This window comes from Schistocerca serialis, chromosome 12 (genome assembly GCF_023864345.2).
Source record: "Schistocerca serialis cubense isolate TAMUIC-IGC-003099 chromosome 12, iqSchSeri2.2, whole genome shotgun sequence".
NCBI classification, from domain to species: Eukaryota; Metazoa; Arthropoda; class Insecta; order Orthoptera; family Acrididae; genus Schistocerca; species Schistocerca serialis.
In genome coordinates this window covers 22,265,004-22,286,868 of record NC_064649.1, presented here as the reverse complement: position 1 = coordinate 22,286,868, position 21,865 = coordinate 22,265,004, and the positions used below count along the sequence as shown (strand labels likewise).

Here is a 21,865-nt window from a genome sequence, read left to right as displayed (position 1 = left end):
ACGATGTGCTGAAAATAACAGCAGGCAAATGCTGTTATTTAAACAGACAGGTCAATCGTCAACCATGCAATCATTCTGCATGGATTTGTGTGAGATGATGGTATCCTGCAACATCCCATTGGAAAAGCTGAAGAATCTACACTTCAGACGGTTCTTGGAGAAGTACACAACACATCCAGTTCCAGATGAATCTACACTGAGAAAGAACTATTTATCCGTATGCTACAATGATGTGCTCAACAAAATATGGATTACTATTGCTGAGTAAAAGATCCGGCTGTCGATAGATGAAACTATGGATATTAGTGGGTGATATATTGCAAATGTTGTTGTTAGTGTTCTAAAAGTTGATGGTCCTGGAGATATGTTCCTACTAACGTGTGAAGCTCTTGATAGAGTAAACAATTTGACGATTGCTATTTTGTTTGAAAACTCTCTGAAGCTACTGTGGCTGGATGGTGTGAAAAAGAGACAACGTTTTGCTGTTTGTAACAGATGGTGCTTCATATACGGCTAAAGCAGCCAAAGAGCTTCAGATTCTCTACCCCAGTATGGTGTACATCACTTGCCTTGCACATGCATTGCACAGAGTTGCCAACGAGGTGCGATCAGATTATCCTGACATGCACAAATTAATTTCCTGTGGAAAGAAAATCTATGTGAAGGCTCCAAGTGCAGAAATTCAAGTAACAAGCACCTTCAACACCCCTCCCACCTAAACCTGTTCTTACATGATGGGGTTATTGGCTTAATGCTGCTGAGTATTACTGCATCAACTACACTCAAATAAAGACAATCTTCTCTGAGCTTGATAGCGATGAGTCAAGTGCTATCAAAATTGTGAAAAACGTTTTTACAGATACATTGTCTCGAAACTTGGCATACATCAATGCCAATTTTTCAGTGATATCAAAAGCCATCAAACGACTGGAAGCTGTCGGCACTCACCTATGTGAGGTCCTGAGTATTGTGCAACATGTGCAGAGTGAGTTGAGTCGAGCTCGTGGTCATGTGGCTGACAAAGTGAAAACCAAATTGCAAAGTGTTCTCCAATGGAATCCTGGATATTCTACACTGTGCAAAATTAGTAACATTCTTTCAGTGAATGCCGCAACATTTGATGAAACTGAAACAAAGCTGAACTCCAGTGACCTGGCTGCCTTCAAATATGCTCCAGTGACTTATTGTAGCCGGCCGATGTGGCCGACCGGTTCTAGGCGCTTCAGTCTGGAACCGCAAATCTGCTACGGTTGCAGGTTCGAATCCTGCCTCGGGCATGGATGTGTGTGATGTCCTTAGGTTAGTTAGGTTTAAGTAGTTCAAAGTTCTAGGGGACTGATGACTTCAGATGTTAAGTCCCATAGTGCTCAGAACCATTTGACATCTTGTCAAGTGGAGAGAAGCTTTTCCAGGTACAAAACTATCCTCAGCGACAACTGTAGATCTTTGACAATGGAAAACCTGAAAATTCATCTTGTGATCCAGTGCAACTTTGCAGATACTGAAGACTGAAATATGATTAAATAATGTGAAATGCTTTAAATACTGTGTAAAAATAAAAACATTGTTTTACTGTTTCGATAGATGATCTTTTCACTGTACTTTGTGTTTAGAAAATAAAACATTCAGACATTCAAAAAATAGGTGTAATTTAGCTACAAACTCTACAGAAAGAAAGAACTATACTTACAATATTTTGAGAAGTGAATTTTGTATTACTTTATGGTGAATAAAAAATTAAATAAACAAAGAAGAATGCTTTAAATAAACTTCTATTAAGTCACATTTTATTTTTTAAGGTCATATTTATGTAAGTTTTAGGTCATAAATGCTTGCATATTTCACTGTTTTTTAGGTAATTAAAATCCGGGCCCTAGTGATGAAACACAGGTATGATGTCAAAAGCAAGGCAGAATCGTCCCAACGGAAACTGCATGCAGAGCTAAGACCAAAAAATTTCTACATGTTCAATCATATGTGAAGATTCTTCTCACTGTTTTCTTCGATTACAATGGGACAGTGAATTGTGAGTTCCTGACTTACGGTGGTACAGTCAATAAGGAACACTACTTGGAAGTTATGACTGTATGCTTGAAGCAGTCTGAGAAAAATGGCCAGAATTGTGGCAAAACACTAGTGGAAATTGTATCATGACAATGTTCCTGCTCAAATCTCAATGCTCATTTGTAATTTTTTGGCAATAAACAAAACAGTTACATTGCCTCAGCCACTGTATTCACCAGACTTCTACCCCTGTGACTTTTTTTTCTATTCCTGAGACTCAGGAGAACCATGAAAGGATATCATTTTGCCACTGCCGACGAGATAAAAACAGGATCGCTAAAGGAGCTGAACACCAAAAGTGAGTTCCACAAGGGCTTCCAAGACCGGAAAAAGTTCTGGCACAAGTTACTATATCTGAGAGGGGTTAATCAGAAAGGGACAAATTTGTTGACAATGAATAAATAAAGATTCTTTAAAAAAAATTGCCATTACTTTTTCATCACATCTCGTACGTGTCGCAAGGCCCAGCACAGCTCAAGCAAGTGCAGCTCTGGAAGTATTTAAATACCTAGCCATTTTACACTAAAGTCACCTCTTTTAGTATCACTGCTCTACACTAAGAGGCTGTGATATTCGGGCAATACCTGGAAAGCTTTTTGTCGAGCACAGTTTGACTCTGCACTAGGGCAATCCATCCTGAAACCGTGTGACCAGTGGCCGCAGCCACCACACTGGGCAAGCAACTGCCACAGGAAGCAGCTTGCTGCCCACTGATGCGAGGCCATGGGTCACTGCCACTACGCCACCTGCCTGCTGCCTACTGGACAGTGCAGGGTGCGCAAACTGTGTCACGACACGAGTGGCTGTAGCTAGCCGTGACTGCCCAGACCTGAAGTCACAGCTGGCAGAGGCAGTCAGCATTACGAGCCACTGCAGGTCAACACTGTCCTCTGTCAGCATTGCATGGTGACGACACACGGGAGACCACCAGATGCCTCGGGCACGTTGCCATTTCCTGTACGGAATCTATATTGCAGCAGTTTAATATATATGCAGTTACCTATAATGAAGTACTATCCGAGAGGAGCTGCATAAATATTCTCCCAGATCTTTATAAGATTTCAATGTGGTGCAGAGATTGGCAACTTGTTCTAAATGTCCAGAAATGTAAAATCCTGCACTTCACAAAACGAAAAAATGTAATATCCTACAGCTATAATATGAATGAGTTACTGTTGGAAGTGACCAACTCATACAAATACCTCGGTGTAAAACTTTGTGGGGATATGAAATGGAATGATTACACAGGTTTAGTTGTGAGTAAAGCAGGTGACAGACTTCAGTTTATTGGTAGGATACTGGGAACGTGGCCATAAATCTACAAAAGAGATTGCTTACAAATAACTCCTGCGACTGGTTCTAAAATAATGCTCAAGTGTGTGGGACCTGTACTTGATGGGAGTAAAAGGGATATTTAACATATACAGAGAAGGACAACACGAATGGTCACAGGTTTGTTTAATCTGTGGGAGAGTGTTACAGAGACTGAACGAACTGAACTGGCACTTTGGAAGACAGATGTAAACTATTCTGAGAAAGACTATTATCAAAATTTCAAGAACCAGCTTTAAATAATTACTCTAGGGATATACTACAACCCCCTACATATCGCTCACATACGGGTCGTGAGGATAAGGTTAGAATAATTACTGCGCGCGTGTGCACAGTGATGTACAGAGACAGTAGTGCTACAGTATTGGGGTGTTTTTTGTGGTTTGGGCGTACCGTATTTACTCGAATCTAAGCCGCACTTTTTTTCCGGTTTTTCTAATCCAAAAAACCGCCTGTGGCTTAGAATCGAGTGCAAAGTGGAAGTTCTGAAAAAATGTTGGTAGGTGCCGCCACAACTAACTTCCGTCGTCGAATATATGTAGTGCTTCGCAGGCACAAATATAAATACTCGCACCAAAACCTCTGTGTCAGTAAATAAATTAAAAAAAAGGTGGAAGACGAGCTTTTTTTTCTCCACCCCGAGTTTCGACCACTGCATTTTCGTACATTATCCAACAAAGTAAATACAAATTCCGTATTGTTCATCTTCGAATGTAGCAGCATTTCAATGTACTACGAAAATCCGACTGGCAAGACTGTTTGGGATGTTTGTCAGTATGGCCAACTCTGCATCCTGAATTTTTTCCTACCTGTGAGAAGAGATGGTTGCTAATAGGATCTTTTACGAATTGTGAATCACATGCAGTATTCTCTTACCATAATAATAATACGAATATAAACATTTTGCCATGTATTCTTTCGTGTTTGCTGCTATCTCATATAAATCCTGTCTGCCTAATAAACTACGAAACTAGAGTGAGACAACAGCAAACGCGGAAGAATATACATATCATGTCATGTTTGTATTAATATTATTCTTATGCCTAATAGTGATACAGTCAGAAATGAAGCATTGCAATTGACTAGATTTTTAAATCTAAGATGACTAATTTCTGTGCAGAATGTTATGTACTAAAGAGGTGTCTGCAAAGATTTTCAAACTGAGAAAAATTTTCACTAAACTCTCGTTCAGAACATCTTCTATCACACGCAGTCTATTATTTGGTTCTTGTTGATCATTATCAAAGAAAGCAGCAGTGTAAGTAACAACAAATAGCAGTCTCTTGCCATTGTTTCGCTAATGAGCCGATTCCTCTCTCTCTCTCTCTCTCTCTCTCTCTCTCTCTCTCTCTTTCTTTTAAAAAAATTATAAGCAGCGGTAGTGTGCACAAAAGCAAGCCATGCCGCGAGCGGCGACAGGTCGTAAACACTCATTAACAGAATGTGACAAACAATGCACAACACAGTACAGTAATGCATTTCCAGCGTTGAGTGACGTAAACACCTATAACAAAGAGAACGGCACTTATCAGATCAAAGAAAAATAAGCAATCAATTCAAACAGGACGAATCACGTGAAAAAGGAAGGGTACCCGTATAAATACGGACGGAGCACCTGATGCATAGAAACGGCTACCTAGTAAAGCTCAACTGCTAAGCCTGCGACTTGAACCAAACTACTATAGCTGTATCGTCATGCATTCGACCTAAATTGTGTCTCATATTACAATGGACCAACTTTGTTTCGATTTGGAGGTGCGGCCTAAACTTTTCTCACCCCTCGAATTTCGAGTCTCAGATTTCAGGTGCGGCTTAGATCCGGGAAAATTTTTTTTCCTCTTTTTGATTTCGAGTCTCATTTTTCAGGTGCAGCTTAGATTCGAGTGTGGCTTAAATTCGAGTAAATACGGTAGTCTCCTTACTGAGTGTAAGGGAACGTTAAATGCAGAAGGATACGAACACAGTATACTGCACTGTGAATTGCGTACAGTAGAGGAACGTTTATAGGAATGTGCGGTGGCCGTTCTTTTGGACATGTCCGAAAGAACAGACAGCTTGCAGAACCCGCAGCTGCAATACATTATATACAAATTGAAGGAGAGTGGGGAGGAAAGGAAAGGAAAAAGAGGGAGTCACTCTGTCAGCTGAATCAGGACATTATGCGGCCCCAGCAGTAACGAGTGAAAATTTGTACTGTACCAGGATTGGAACCCGGGATCTCCTGCTTACTAGGCAGGTGCATTAACCACTGTACCATCCAGGACACGGCATTATCGCAATTCATACTGGACCAATTGATCATCGTCTCCGAACTGTTCCTCTACTTCGTACATAAATTGAAGGGGGGAAGGGAAGAAAGGAAAGGAAAGATAGGGGATCACTGCTGTCAGCTGAATCAGGACTTCACTTGGAATCAGCAGCAACGAGTGAAAATGTGTACCAGACTGGGATCTGAACCCGGGATCTCCTTCTTACTAGGCAGGTGTGTTAACCACTGCACCATCCAGGACACGGCGTTATCGCAATTGCACGGACTACCTCAGCACGCCTCACAGGCGATTCACACTCCCGTCGAGTGCCACCTATTCGTAGTCCCTATCCACTTACTCCGTGTATGCTACTCTGAGATTCCAACAGGAGGTCGGATGCATTTGTGCATCCGCACTGAAGAAGGTGGCTCCATTGCCCAGCTAGGTTAATCAATTATATGAATGCATGGTGTCTGCCCTTTCAGACATTCATGTAATTAATTAGCCAAGTTGGGCAGTGGACCCACCTTCAGTGTGGATGCACAAATACATCCGACCTCCCGCGGGAGTCTCGAAGAGTGAGCAGAGAGGAAATGGACAGGGACTGTGGGTAAGTGGCGCCCGACGGCAGTGTGAATCGACGGTGAGGCGTGCCGAGGTAGTCCGTGCAGTTGCGATAACGGCGTGTCCTGGATGGTGCAGTGGTTAACGCACCTGCCTAGTAAGAAGGAGATCCCGGGTTCAAATCCCAGTCTGGTACACATTTTCACTCATTGCTGCTGATTCCACGTGAAGTCCTGATGCAGCTGACAGCAGTGATCCCCCCTCTTCCCATTCCTTTCCTTTCTTCCCTCCCCCCTTCAATTTACGTACGAAGTAGAGGAACAGTTCTGAGACAATGATCGATTGGTCCAGTATGAAATTGCACTCAGTCAAAGAATAACACCTGTGAAGCAATAGTTTGTGGACAATAACTGTCCTGGAAGACAGTAGTATGCTCAGAGTCCTAACTTTAATCAAATGGAACAATATTGGAAATTTTTGGTAAGGACTATGGGACCAAACTGCTGAGGTCATCAGTCCCTACGTTTACACACAATGTAATCTTAAACTAACTTATGCTACGGATGACACACACACACACACACACACACACACACACACACACACACACATACACACACACGACTCAAACCTCTGACGGGGTGGGGGGAAGCCACGTGAAACGTGACAAGGCGCCTCAGACTGCACGGCTACACCTAAGGGGCAAGTTACAATGTCAACTTCACTCGAGACCCCAGCGTCCAGCATCACTACCTTACCCGCTTTCAGCTATTGCCAGAAGAACTGGCTACTGTTCATCTACAGACATTCAGACACGTCATTAAGAGTGTCCCCTGCAGGGTTCAAGCCACCATAGAGCCAAACAGCAGACACACCCAATACTAACATCCACTAATAGGTGTCAGGATCCTTTTGCTCAGTTATTTTATTTAATGAAATGACTACAACAACAAAAAACTGATAAATTACAGGTGATAAGACGGTTCATCTGGTGTACTTACGCCTGAGGGCTAAAATGAAATTTTCTGAGGGGTAAAAACTAAATGATTCAATCCTGTTTCAGTCATAAAACTAAATTATTTTCAAAGGATCTTTACTACTATCACAATTTTGTAAGATGCTAATACTGATTTATATAAGTTATCAATAATTACTTTTTCTCTATTAGCAGCATTAATGCGGTGGAGGTTACAGTTTCCACATATAATCCACCCACTACATATGTATGTTGTGCTCTGTCCTGTACATTGATTATGATAAAACTGAGATATATACTAACAAATACTAAATATCTCAAGAAAATGTCTTCTTCAAGTTGTAAATAGTATATGTGGTAGTCCAGAAATTGCTTCATTACTCACTTCGAAACAGGTAAATGGATTAATTGACAGCATGACACAGCAGTAACTACGTAAGGGCTACTATAGTGCTGTACACATTATTATTATTATTATTATTTTCGATTATTCCCATTTACGAGAGCGTTTGAACTTCAATTCCTTTATGATGATTGTTTATGTTTCTTCTCAGCCCAAATTTTCTTCATGTGTTCACTGTGTTGTTTCTTTCGCTCCGCTGTCCATTTGCATCCTGGTCTCTTCTGTGTTGTGGTGTCAAATTTATGTTTTTTGATGATGTTCCTGAATTCAGTTCTATTTTCTGCATTGTTTACTGTTATGTGTGCTTGTCTGAGGTCCTCTTCAACTTCTTTTATCCATTTTGTTTTTCCCCTGCCTGAGTTGATGACTTTAAGAATTCGCTTTGAAATTCCGTTTTCATTCATCCTGTGGATATGTCCATAGAACTGCATTCTTCTTTTCCTTATTGTATCCGTAATTATTATTATTATTGTTACTACTACTACTATTAGTGGCTGTGATCAGACACAAAGCATTATAGTCTGAAGTCTTCCAATTTCTGCCAGTTCAGAAGTAAGGAGTGCAGGAATCAAGCAATTTATGAACAGTAAGTATAGTGCAAACATTTTAACTTCATTGATTTTAAAAGGGGTTGCAGTGTGCAGGTCAAGCAAGTGCCGCAACAGAGAGGAGTAATGAAGGGAAGTATGTTTTGTAGCAAGTGTCTACCCTCACTGTGGACGGTTAGCTTTCTTACCTCAGAAGGCGTTGTCATCGCTTATGCAAAACTCTGCTCACCCTTTTCTCACACGATATCCTACAAACAGCGGATAGAAGGCAATAGGCAGATTTCATATTCCTCTATTTCTGGAAAGCATTTGACACGGTGCTCCACCGCAGACTGATGACGGTCTGACCCACACGGAACAGGTTGTAAGATACGCGATTGGCTCAAAGACTTCTCAAGTAACACACACCAGTATGTTAACCTCAATGGGGAGTGTTCATCACAGACAAGTCCATCATCAGGAGTGCCCCAGGGAAGTGTGACAGGACCGCTCTTCTTCGCTACACAAATAAGTGATCTGAGAGACAGGTTGAACAGTAATTTACATCCGTTTGCTAGTGGAGCTGTCGTGTACAGTAAGGTGGCGAAGTTGAGTGACTGTACGAGGACACGAAATGGCTTAGGCAGAATTTCTAGTTGGTGTGATGAATGGCAGTTAGCTCTGAATGTAGAAAGATGTTAGTTAATGCAGACGAATCGAGAAAATAATTTGGTAATGTTCGAAAACAGCATTAGCAATGTGCTGCTTGAGACAGTTGGGAAGGTGAGAGCTCAACTTTGTTTTATTGGGAGAATTTTGGGGAAGTGTAGCTCATCTATAAAGACGACGACGTACAGAACATTGGTGTTACCCATTCTCGAGTGTTTGGGATCAGTGCCAGGTCAGATTAAAGGAAGACACTGAAGCAATTCGGAGGAGGGGTGCTAGGTACCATCAACATGCACGTATTACGGAGATGCTTTGTGAACTCCGGTGAGAATCTCCTGAGGAAAGACGATGCTCTTTTTGTGATGTGCTATTGTGGAAATTTAGTGAACTGGCATTTGAGGCCGACTGCAGATCGACCCTACTGCTGCCGACACCCATTTTGTATGAGGACCTTGAAAATAAGAGGAGAGGAAATAGGGCTCACGCAGAGGCCTATCGGCAGTTTCCCCCCCCTCGCTCTGTTTGTGAGAGGAACAGGAAAGCAAATGACTACTAGCAGTTCGAGGCACCCTCCACTATGCACTGTAGGGTGGTTTGCAGAGTACACGTGCAGACGTATAATGCACGCAGAATTCTGTGGCTGCTAGATGCACAGATGGCAGGGCACACGTGGGGAGGGCGGTAATGGTGGGGGTTACTGGCAGACGCTGTAGGGGAAATGCCGAGCACTGGAGGGGAAGTGCTATTCTACACAGAAGTCTACATTCACATTTTCTATAAATATGAAGTGGGGGCCCTCCACACCCCCATTTGTTAGGTGGTCATTCAAAAAGATCTGTCATCAACTTTGCTTCGGTTAGTATATGAAAAGAATTTCATTGGAAAAGCAGCGATTTATTTTTGCTTGGCTTGTAAACCATTTGTAACTTTCAGAGAAGCATTACGAGTGATAAATTTTGAGTAAAACCTACACATTTCTTTGGTTGCCACGTTAAAATTTGTTTCTTTTGCCAAAACACAGCAGCTCACTAACATGTTGTGCAGACGCAGTTGCAAAAGAATTCTGAAAAATTAGTTTATTACGTATACCAAGTGAGGAACTGATCAAAAGAAAGGTCAATAGCTTATGAAAAAGCACATACTCCGTTCAAAATAAATGTGCAATGCCTTCACTTATGTTGTTCCAAAACCCGTAGCATTTCTCGTTCCACCAACTATTGATGGACTTTAAAAATTACATTCTTTCATAGAAAAAGTCGGTAGCTAGTGGAATAACATGGTAGATAATGTAAGTTGAAACATGATAGTTTCAACTTACACAAAAAAGTTAAAGATTTAGCTGGACTTAATAAAAAGAAAAGTACAAGTTTATTGTTAGATAAAAATGGCAAAATAATTCCTGATGTTAAAGGTAAACTGGACAGGTGGACAGAATATGTCAAAGAACTATTTGAAGATACAAGAAAAGATCAAAAATTTTATGATAACATGATCGGAGAACGAGGACCAAGCATATCGAAAGAAGAAATATTACATGTTATCAACAAATCAAAGACAGGAAAAGCCCCTGGACCGGATAAGATACCAAATGACATCCTGAAACTCATAGGAATAGACCATATAGATATATTTGTACAATTGTTTAATGATATTTATAATTCGGGAATTATTCCTAGGGATTGGTTGACATCTACCTTTGTTACATTACCCAAAAAGGCTAATGCCAAAACTTGTAATGATCACCGTACAATAAGCTTAATGAGTCACACCTTAAAGATATTTCTAAAAGTTATACACCAACGAATATACAAAAAAGTAGAAGAAGGTATAAGTGAAACACAATTCGGTTTTAGAAGTTCCCTCGGTACAAGAGAAGCATTGTTTGCTTTTAACATATTAGCGCAACGATGTATGGAGGTTAACCAGCCACTATATGTGTGCTTCCTGGATTATAATAAAGCATTTGACAAAGTTCGTCATGATCATCTCATAGAATTGTTAGAAAAGAAAACACTTGATAAGAAAGACATCCGCATTATATATAACCTCTACTACAATCAAACCACAACTGTGAAGGTAGAAAATGAGTTATCGAATGATATAGAAATAAAGAGGGGTGTGAGACAAGGTTGCGTTCTCTCACCCTTATTGTTTAATATGTATTCAGAAGACATAATCCAGGCAGCTCTATCAGATGAAATAGCTGGCATTAAAGTGAATGGGCTAAACATTAACAATGTTAGGTTTGCTGATGACACTGCACTACTAGCTGGAAACCTCAAAGATCTACAATTACTTCTTGACAAAGTCGCAGAAAAAAGTGAAGAATTTGGCTTGACTCTTAACGTAAGCAAGACTAAGTTCATGGTGATATCTAAAACACACCAACAAGAAAATCTTACAATCAATAGGGAAAGAGTCGATCAAGTACGTAAATTTAAATATCTCGGAACAATTGTAAATGAGGAGATTGAAAGCTCAGAAGAAATTAAATCGAGAATAGGACAGGCCAGAAATATCTTTAATAAGATGAAAAATGCATTCTGTTCGAGAGACATTTGTTTAAACACAAAAATGAGGTTGCTAAGATGCTATGTATTCTCAAAATTATTATACGGAATGGAAGCGTGGACATTGAAAAAGAAGGACATGAACAGTTTAGAAGCTTTTGAAATGTGGGCATATAGAAGAATACTTAGAATTAGTTGGGTGTCGAGGATTACTAATCAAGATGTCCTAAGAAGAATGGGAAAGGAAAAAGAATTAATTAAAACTATTAAAGTAAGGAAGCTACAATATTTAGGCCATGTTATTAGGGGAGTAAATTACAAAATATTGCAAATAATACTAGAAGGGAAAATTTGTGGGAAGAGAACGAGGGGTAGAAGACGGACATCCTGGATTGACAATTTAAAAAATTGGTACAACTGTTCAACGTCAGAACTCCATAGATCAGCCAAATCAAGATCAGAAATTGCCATGATGACAGCCAACCTTCTTAGAGGAGACGGCACATGAAGAAGAAGAAGAATGAAGTTTTGCATAATAATCATATCACAACATACTCTCCACTTTGCATGCTGTTATTTGCCAAAATCTCATTTCAATATCTCAAAATGTCTATGAGGAATGTTGTGGATATTTCACTCTGGCTTTACGGCTGGCACGGTGCGATCACAAATGAGTGTGCTTCCTCGATCAATTTTCTCGACATTGGTGACAAATCGAGACCTCCAGCAGAGTCTAAAGAAGAATTCAATATGTAAGCTAAATTTCATATGCTGCAACATATTATGTGATATGCACCAAACAAAATCATAGTGACCTCTATTTTTCATTATAAGCTTTATCAGATTTTGCACTGTGTCTTACTTCCAAGCAAATATCACAATAACTATGACCATTAATGAAATGATGGGCACACCATTACGAACCTGACATATAAAGCTGGTACCAAAAGTTCTATTTGCCACACTCTATATGGTGGTTTGTGGAGTCCAGATACAGATGTAGAGCAGAAAATCGAGAAATGAGGCTCACTCACCTGGACTTGAGGCCGTGCTGGTCCTGCAGGAACTGCGATGCACTGTGGTTGAAGCTGGCATACGCCCGGTCCAGCCCCGTCTCGAGCGTGCGCTCATCCGCAATCAGCACCGCCATCGCCACCAGGAGGTAGATCAGCGCCGTAACCAAAACCGTTGACCTCTCCCCGACCGACTCCTCGCCGCGGAAGTAGTGTGCGGTCAGTGACAGGAGCAACTTTCTGGATACGGAGTCAAGTACTCACCAGATATGTGCTGCCTATGAGCCTCAACTCTCTTCACCTCACACACCCTACTGCTATTTGCACTCTGGTTTACTTACAGACAGTTAAAAAAAGAGGGAGGCCAAATTCTGCATTGAGAGTTCCGTGTTCCGTACAAACTTAATTATGTATACAGATAGTTTATCTGTCCCAGGAATCGAGAATCTCTATAATTTATGCCTCTTTTCGATATCGGTACTGGGAGGACATAGGTCCTAGAAACTCCAAGACTGCACCAAAATCTCTACTGTAGTTGCTCAGACTAGTCCCGACATACAACATGAAGTGAGCAGGGGATTTCAGTTTATATATACGTTGTATGTCTGGACTAGTCTGAGCAACTACTGTAGAGATTTTGATGCGGTCTTATATATAGTACATCTAATCTAACCCAATCATAAAATATGATTTGTAGTCATGTTTCAGTAGGTAAAAAAAATAATATTTTATTAAATTCATATTTTATGATTGGGTTGGATTAGATGTACTTTTTATTCCCAATGATCCACAGTGAGGAGATCCTCTGGCATGTGGAACATGTCAGAATACAAGAGTACACAATGAATATTTACAAAACAAGAACTGATATGTTAACGTACCTCCACATCCCAAATGAAATTGCCCAGTCAAAAAAACTTAAGCATATTTACATTTAAAAGGGTATAAAACTTATCATCAAACATTAAATGTTCAATACACTTAGTTTTATATGATAATTCTTAAGCTACTGTAGCCATGCATCATCAAATAAAAAACTGAATAAAATAAAACATTTTACAGCACTTATTTACAATGATTCCATTACTGCACATTATGTGGTATTAATAACAACATACATGCATCAATTAGTTCTGGTAAGAAATTCATCAATGGAATTGAAGGAGTTGGCCACCAATAAATCTTTTAGCCTCTTCTCAAACTGAACTTTATTATTACTTAATTTTTCTTATTGCTGTTTGGTATTACACACAATAATTTGTTTCTATTATGTGTTTGACAGATGATGAACGCAATGTAAGGGCTAATGGTAAAACGGTATTTTTTGTGATATAATTACTATTTAACAATTTACACATTTTTTTTCCCTGTACTTGTACTGTAAAACCTTGCTTCTCACATATTTCACAATTCTAGGTCAACAGCAGAATTTCTTGAGTGGGTTTCCAAGTATCAAAACATGTGACACAAATGGTCTAGATATCTTTTGACTGCAATGACAAGGAACCTCAGTTTTCTTTTTACACCACCAAGGAACCACAGACCTTAGAACGTCACAAATTTGAACTTAACATTATTATAAGAGAGGAAGTTGCCACGCACCTTTTAGTGGAGATGCTCAGTTGCAGATAGGTGCAACAAAAAGACTCTCACAATTATAGCTTTCTACCATCAAGGCCTACTTCAACAATAGACACACACACACACACACACACACACACACACACACACACACACACACACACGACTGCAGTTTCAGGCAACTGAAAGTACACCGTGCGCAGCAGCACCAGTGCATGATGGGTGTGGCAACTGGGTGGGGGTAAGGAGGAGGCTGGGGTGGGGAGGGGGGGAGTGATAGTATGGTGGGGGTGGCGGACAGTGAAGTGCTGCAGGTTAGACGGGGGGGCAGGGAAGAGGTAGGGAGGGGGAGGGGGCCAAGTGGCGGAAAAGGAGAAAAATGATGAGACTGAGTGTGGTTGTGGAATGGCAGTTGTGTAGTGCTGGAATGGGAACAGGGACAGGGCTAGATGGACGACGACAGTGACTAACAAAGGTTATTGCAGCACTACACAGCCTTCATTCTTCCACCACACCCAGTCTTTATTTCTCTCCTTTCCTGCCACTCCCCCCCCCCCCCACCCGCTCCCCACCTCTCCCTGCACTTCACTGTCCGTCACCCCCACCATACTATCCCTCCCCCTCCCTGCCACAGCCTCCTCCTTACCCCCACCCAGTCACCACTCCTATCATGCACTGGTGCTGCTGCTTGCACTGTGGTTTCAGTTGCCTGAGACTGCAGTCTCATGCGCGCGCACGTGTGTGTGTGTGTGTGTGTGTGTGTGTGTGTGTGTGTGAGCACGCGCGTGCGCTTGGATTCGTGCATGGCCTTGTTGGACAAAATCCCATTTTCTGACGGAGATGCCACGCTATAGGAGGAGATTTAGGCATTTTTGCCCGACTGTCTATAAGGCCATTGATGATAAAGCGGTTACTACAATTAGTATCACCGGAGCACAAGTGATTCAGCAAGGCCCGTGGGTGTTTTGCGGGTGTGTTCTGAATTTTGCACTTACACAGAAAGATACACCTCAACATGGTAATCGTTCGGTCACTGCTGCAATTGTGCAGTATCCTGGTGATACAGTGACAGCCGTTGCAGGTCTGGAGAGTTTTAATAGTAGAGATGTGACTGCTTATCACATATTTCAAGTGAATGAGGTGTTCAACCAGGACACGGGTCAGTCGTATTTCACGTCTATGGTGCCTTTTGTTGTCAGAACCGGGAATCACCGCAAAATAAAGGAGTCAGAGTCCATTGCTGTATGGTTTAAAGAACACGGAGTTTGTGAAAAAAAAATTAAAAGTTTCTGCTGACATTACCTTCTATTATCGAAACTGAAAAAAGTACCTTTTCTTTCCTTATCTCCTGTGGGTCTCTGTTATATTGTGAGAAGCAACTATCCTTTTCATAATATTGTTACATTCCATCCTGAATTTTCCATTGTTGCACAGACAACATTCTTTGCAATTCCTTGTAATTAGGACATATAACCAATTTGTAGCTTCACCAAGATCTTTTGGCTTACATTTTTCTGTTATACTGTTTTTGAAAACTTCTTTCTCTTGTGAACTGTTACTGAAAATTAGCATATCATCCACATACACAGCTTCTATAAAAATGTCTGAATCTTGATTTCTGTAACAGACACAATGGTCAGCTGTTGATTTCTTGAAGCTTAGATTCAACAGTGCTCTGCCTAATTTCAAGTTCCAGCATTGATCACCTTGCATTAATCCATACAATGCCTTTCTTAGTCTTTTAATATCTGTGTATTTCACTGTCTTTGTAACAGGGTCTACTTCTGGAACTTAAACATAAAAAACCGTGATAACATCTAGATGATCAACGTCAAGATCACGTTTAGCAGCCACACCACATAAATATCTTAACGACTTATAACTGGCGCATATCTTCAAACATAATCCAGGACTTGCTTGTGAGCACAAGCTTTTATTGCTAGCCATGCTTTGTAGGATACAATGTGGTCTTTCAAATCTTTCTTTGTTTTAAACATCCACTTCACATTTATTGGTTTCGTATGTGAAGGTGAGACAGCAGACTATTAAGTGTGGTTCTCTTTGTGCAGTTGCAACTCTTCTTGTATTGCTTCCAGCCATTTTTCAGCATGGTCTGGCATCATTGCTTCTTCCAGGCTTGGTGTTGGATGACTGTTTACACTGATAAGTTGCAAAGTCATGCAGTCTCTTTGGCTTCAGAATTCTGGGTGACTTCCACTCTGACTCAACTTGCAGCAGTTGCTCACGATCATTATTTGCACAATCTGGGCTCGGTGCATCATTGCAGCTAGTTTTTATCGAAGTACTACTCGATAAGATAGTCTCTGGTTAGAGTACAAGTTCTTCACGTTCAGTCATTATTTCATTTTGCTTCTAGAGGGAAAAACAATCAACTTGGCTCCTGAGACTCAGTTTCTTCTCTATACTGTTTAGAAATACCTTCGACAATAATGAAGTCCCTTGTTTTTACAATTTTGTGGCATCTTAGAACTCAGGTGCGAGTAGGACTCACACACTGAGGGTTCCGTACAAACTTAGTGATGTATACAGGCACTTTATCCATTTTGGGAATCTAAAATCTCATCATTTTGCCCCATTATCAACATTAATACTGGCAAGATATTGGTCCCACGGATTCCATAAATTTCGAGAATGTTTTAATTTCAATAATATAAATGTGACAAAGTACTGCAGGAAGCAGGCAACCATTATTATGCTAACCAGCAATTCTCCACTCTGGCTGACTGGGTCGGAATGGTGAAGGTCAAACATCAGACAAGAAATGACTTTATTGCTCATAACGCATGCTTTGGAATTTACCAGTGATCAGATATCCAGGAGTGATTACTGCACACAGATATACCACTTCAAGTTTTATGTGAAACAAACATTCACAGATTAGTCGGCCAAGGGACTGCATGTCTGAGACTTAAGTTTCAACTTTATCCGCGTACCCATTCCTGAGAAAAAAGGGTCTTAACAGATAGACAGACGGACAACAAAGTGATCCTATAAGTGTTCCGTTTTTACAGACTGCAGTACAGAACCCTAAAAAGACATAAGTACTGGTGTGCTCAAAATACCAAAATAAATGAACACCAAAAATAGAGGAAATAAAATAAAACAAACAAAAAACTGAAACTGTTCAGTATCGGAAAAACCTCACAGTTTAAATTATTATTTAAGCTCCCTCTTTCTCTTTCTCTGTGTGACTTTTGAAGAGGATACAATGAGAATCCAACAGCTAGCGTGCACCACACCATGCTCAGGTTGAATTCATCCTTCAGCGGGAAGTAGTAACTGTACACCTGTAGACAAAGAAAGCAATATACTGATTAAAACATAGATTTACATCACCTGAACTTCATGCAATAGTCATAAAAAACCGAATACTTCGTAGAAACTAAAGTGGAGCAAAGTTGTATAGGTGGTGGTACAGTAAAACATATCTGACAAATTAAATTACAGCTTCTGCAAATGTTGCTTGACTAAGAAGCTTAAAATTAACCCCACATGCTGCAACTACTGAACGGGTCATTATCATCAAAAAAGATATGTAACTATACCCAAAAAGACATTAATAATTTCCATTTTATTAATAGTGATCATATGCATAACAATGCCTGGCACCGACGGTCACTAAGTAAGCCCAATTGCTTACAGAGAAAAATCAGAAAGGCCTAAAGCTAACAGCTTGGACTTTGTGACATTATAATAACGCCCAGAAAAAGCAGCCATAAGAATTGACTTCTCAGAAAAGATTACCAGAAAACAAAAAAAAAAAATAAAAAAAAATATTAAACAAAAAATACCATATTCGTGGCCAGTGACCAACTTTCACCAAAATTCCTTTGACTTCAGATGACAAACACTGAAAGAGTCAAAAAGTTTGAGTAACTGAGGTTATACACAAAAACGGATCAAAAACCTTTGATGTACCATGGAATTTCACAAAGCAGACAAGTACAGACTGGCAAAAAATGCGTACAGTGACATATACAGGGTGGTCCAGCTGAAGTTTCGGACGAGATTCTCTTGAAAACTATACATTCGGTAAAAATAGTACGAGACAAGTTCGAAAGCTCAAAGGGGGACATCAAATGATACTACACGTGACCTCCAGCCCTCGACCCCCCTTGGGTGGGATGGGGGGCAACTTTTAAATCTTAAATGGACACACATTTTTTTATTGCAGATTCGGATTCTCCATAAAAAAGTAATCAAGTTTTGTCTGAAACATTCTTTTACACCATTGACAGATGGCGCTGAAATTGAGAAAAAAGTAAAATTGGGGAAGAACTCTGATTTATTTAGAATTATCTGAGAAAGATGCATCAAATCAATACAAAATGAGCACCAATTATTTCGTTACACCAAATTAAGCTATTTTTGTACAAAATGAACTGTATCCAACTTTTATCGTTACCCAGGAATGACGATATGGACATAGTAGAATGATGTTCCCATGGGGTGCTTCATTTGTGAGTCCCCTTGCCTCTCACAATTTGGAGGCTTAATTAATGAAATTAGCCATGAAGAATTTGTTCAAAATTATCCCCATTTGCTTCAATGCATAAAGTCAATCATCTGCGAAAGTTGTCCACAGTTTTGAGCAGCACATCCCACGGTATGGCTGCACACGCTTTTTGAATGCGTTGCTCCATATCGTTTTGGGTTGTGGGCTGTCTTTGATAAACAATATTTTTTAAATAACCCCACAAAAAAAAACAAAAAAAACTGGTGATGTTAGGTCTGGTAAACGCGGATGCCACTGAATTGATCCTCTGCATCCTATCCACCAACCTGGGTACTGTAAATTTAAAACGTACCGCACATTTTTAGCGTAATAGGGAGCTGCTCCCACCTGTTGGAACCACATTTGTAGCCTAGTTTCTAAATCAACATCTTCCATTAGCTCCAACAAATCATTATGGAGAAGTTGTAAATAAGATTCCCCAGTAACATTTCGGTCAAAAAAATATGGTCCTATCAAGTAACCGTTTAAAATTGCACACCAGACCATTAACGACCATTTGTGTTGATTGTCAATGGGTCTGTGCCAGTGTGGGTTGACAGGGGACCAATAATGACAATCATGATGATTTAATTTGCCATTGTTTTTGAATGTGGGTTCATCGGCGAACAAAACGTATCTTAAAAAAAAAAAAAAATCATTGTCACCTCTCATCATTTCCAAGGCCCATTGGCAGAAATGCATGAGTATTTGCACATCTTTTGGCGTTAATGCTTGTGTCAGTGTGATATGATGTGCATGATATTTATGTGCCTTCAAAAGCCTCAAAACAGTTTATTTTGGTACTCCAATTTGTCTCCGAATCACACAGCTACTAATTTCGGGATCCAGTTGAACACAAGTGAGAACGATAAGGGTACGAGCATCATTTTCATTGTATTCGCGATGATGAGATGGATGGTGCACGTATCCATTCTGAGCTCGTTGAGTGCAATTTCGAATAATGTTTTTGCTTGGATGTCGTCTGTTTGGGAAACGATCCACATACAATTGCGCAGCTGCAGCATAATTGTTATGGCATTCACCTAAAATTAACATCATATCGACAATCTCTGTAGGAGAACAGTGAGCCATGTTTTGCTAAAGAATAATTTACTTTCGTCAGTTGATGTTTACGGTTTACAATCTGAAAGTAAAGTGATGTCTGATCGCATTGCCCCGACCTTTATACTGAGCCACAGTTCGCAGTTCGGCCACGGTAGCGCCACAGTCGGATGAGTAATGCAATTGTGAAGAGTTCCCTTACGAGATTTTAATACCATTCTGCCTTCCTCCATCAAAAACTGTGGTGGGTAGGATACATTTTGTGAAAAATATAGCTTAATTTGGCGCAATGAAAGAATTGGTGCACATTTTGTATCGATTAGATGTGTCCTTCTCGGATCATTCGAAATAAATAGGAGTTCTTCCCCAACTTTAATTTTTCTCCATTTCAGCGACATCTGTCAATGGTTTTAAAAGTGTTTCGGACAAAACTAGATTACTTTTTATGGAGAATCCGAATCTGCGATAAAAAATGGGGGTTTCCATTTAAGATTTAAAAGTTGCCCCCCGCCCCACCAAAGGGGGCGGGGGCTGGGGATCATGTGTAGTGTCATTTGATGTCCCCCTTTGAGCTTACGAACTTGTCTTACCCACTATTTTTTTTTACCCAATGTAGAGTTTTTGAGATAATCTCATCTGAAAATTCAGATCGACCACCCTGTACATCATCTGGAACACCAAAATAGGCAAGGCAACTAAGCTTAACTCCACACAAACAAGCCTTGGAAGGCCCAATGGTGCTGACTGACTGCTGTGTCATCCTCAGCTGACAGGTGTCACTGAATGCGGATGTGGAGGGGCACGTGGTCGGCACGCCACTGTCCCGGCTGTTGTCAGCCTTTGTGATCAGAGCCACTAAGTCTCAATCGAGTAGCTCCTCAATTGGACTCACACGGGCCGAGTGCACCCCGCATGTCTAAAGCGTCAGGCAGACCCGGACAGCCACTCATCCGAGTGCTAGCCGAGCCCGACAGTGCTCAACTTCGGTGATCTGACAGGAATTGGTGTTATCACTGATAAACTACAGCAAGGAGAAGTTACAGGTCATGCAGAAGAGATTCCTGAGGAAATTGTGGGTATAGTCTTGAATGAAAACTTAAAGCAAAAACATTAATGAGAGCTGTGTATAACATACACTGAAGTGACAAAAGTCACAGTGTAGTGAGACGCACATATACAGATGGTGGCAGTATTGCATACACAAGGCAGGAAAGGGCAGTGCATTGTCGGAGATGTTATTTGTGCTCGGGTGATCACGTGAAAAGTTTTCCGACCCGATTATGACCACACAACAGGAATTAATGCACTTTCAATTCAGAATGGTAGTTGGAGTTTGACATACGGGACATTTCATTTCAGGAACTGTTAGGGGAATTCAATATTCTGAGATCCACAGTGTCACAAGTGTGGCGAGAATACCAAATTTCAAGCATTATCTCTCACCACAGACGACGCAGTGGCCAACGGTCTTCACCTAACGACTGAGAGCAGCAGCATTTGCATAGAGTTGTCAGTGCTAATAGACAAACGACACTGTGTGAAATAACCGCAGAAATCAATGTGGGACATACAACGAATGTATCCGTAAAGACAGTGTGGCACAATTTGGCATTAATGGGCTGTGGTTGCAGACAACTGACACGAATTCCCTTGCTAACAGCATGATATTGCCTGTGGTGCCTCTCCCGAGCCCACGGCCATATTGGTTGAACCTTAACAACTGGAAACCCATGGCCTGGTCAGATGAGTCCCAATTCCAGTTGATAGGAGCTGATGGTAGGGTACAAGTGTGGCACAGACCCCAAGAAGCCATGGACTCAGGTCATCAACAGGGCACTGTGCAAGCTTGTTGTGGCTCCATAACTGTGTGGGCTATGTTTGCATGGAACGGACTGGGTTCTTTGGTGCAACTGAACCAATCATTCACTGGAAATGATTATGTTCAGCTCCTTGGAGACTATTTGGAGACTATTTGCAGACATTCATCCATGGACTTCATGCTCCCAAACAACGATGGAATTTTTACGGATGACAATGTGCCATGTCACCGGGCCACAATTGTTCACAACTGGTTCAAAGGACATTCTGGACTATTTGAGTGAACGATTTGGCCACACAGACTGCCCGATGTGAATCCCACTGAACATTTACGGGACATAATTGACAGTCAGTTCGTGCACAAAAATCCTGTACTGGCAACACTTTTGCAGTTACAGACAGCTATAGAAGGCAGTGTGGCTCAATATTTCTGAGAGGGACAGCCAGTGACTTGTTGAGTCCGTGCCACATTGAGTTGCTGCACTACACCGGGCTAAAGGAAGCCCAACTCGATATTAGGAGGTATCCTTCGATTTTTGGTGACTTAGTATAGTTTGATGTGCAAAACCCATATGGTGACA

General features: G+C 40.8%; 1 protein-coding gene across 1 annotated transcript in view; it reads right to left on the bottom strand.

The window, feature by feature from the left end:
• The window catches only part of LOC126428051 (transmembrane protein 161B), a 100,463-nt gene that overhangs the window by 43,361 nt on the left and 35,237 nt on the right, over nucleotides 1-21,865 (bottom strand). The window contains exons 5-6 of the mRNA XM_050089928.1: nucleotides 17,117-17,196; nucleotides 12,329-12,547 (exon numbers count right to left, since the gene is read on the bottom strand). Of these exons, the coding sequence (XP_049945885.1) occupies nucleotides 12,329-12,547; nucleotides 17,117-17,196 (299 nt within the window). The remainder of the gene's footprint in view (nucleotides 1-12,328; nucleotides 12,548-17,116; nucleotides 17,197-21,865) is intronic.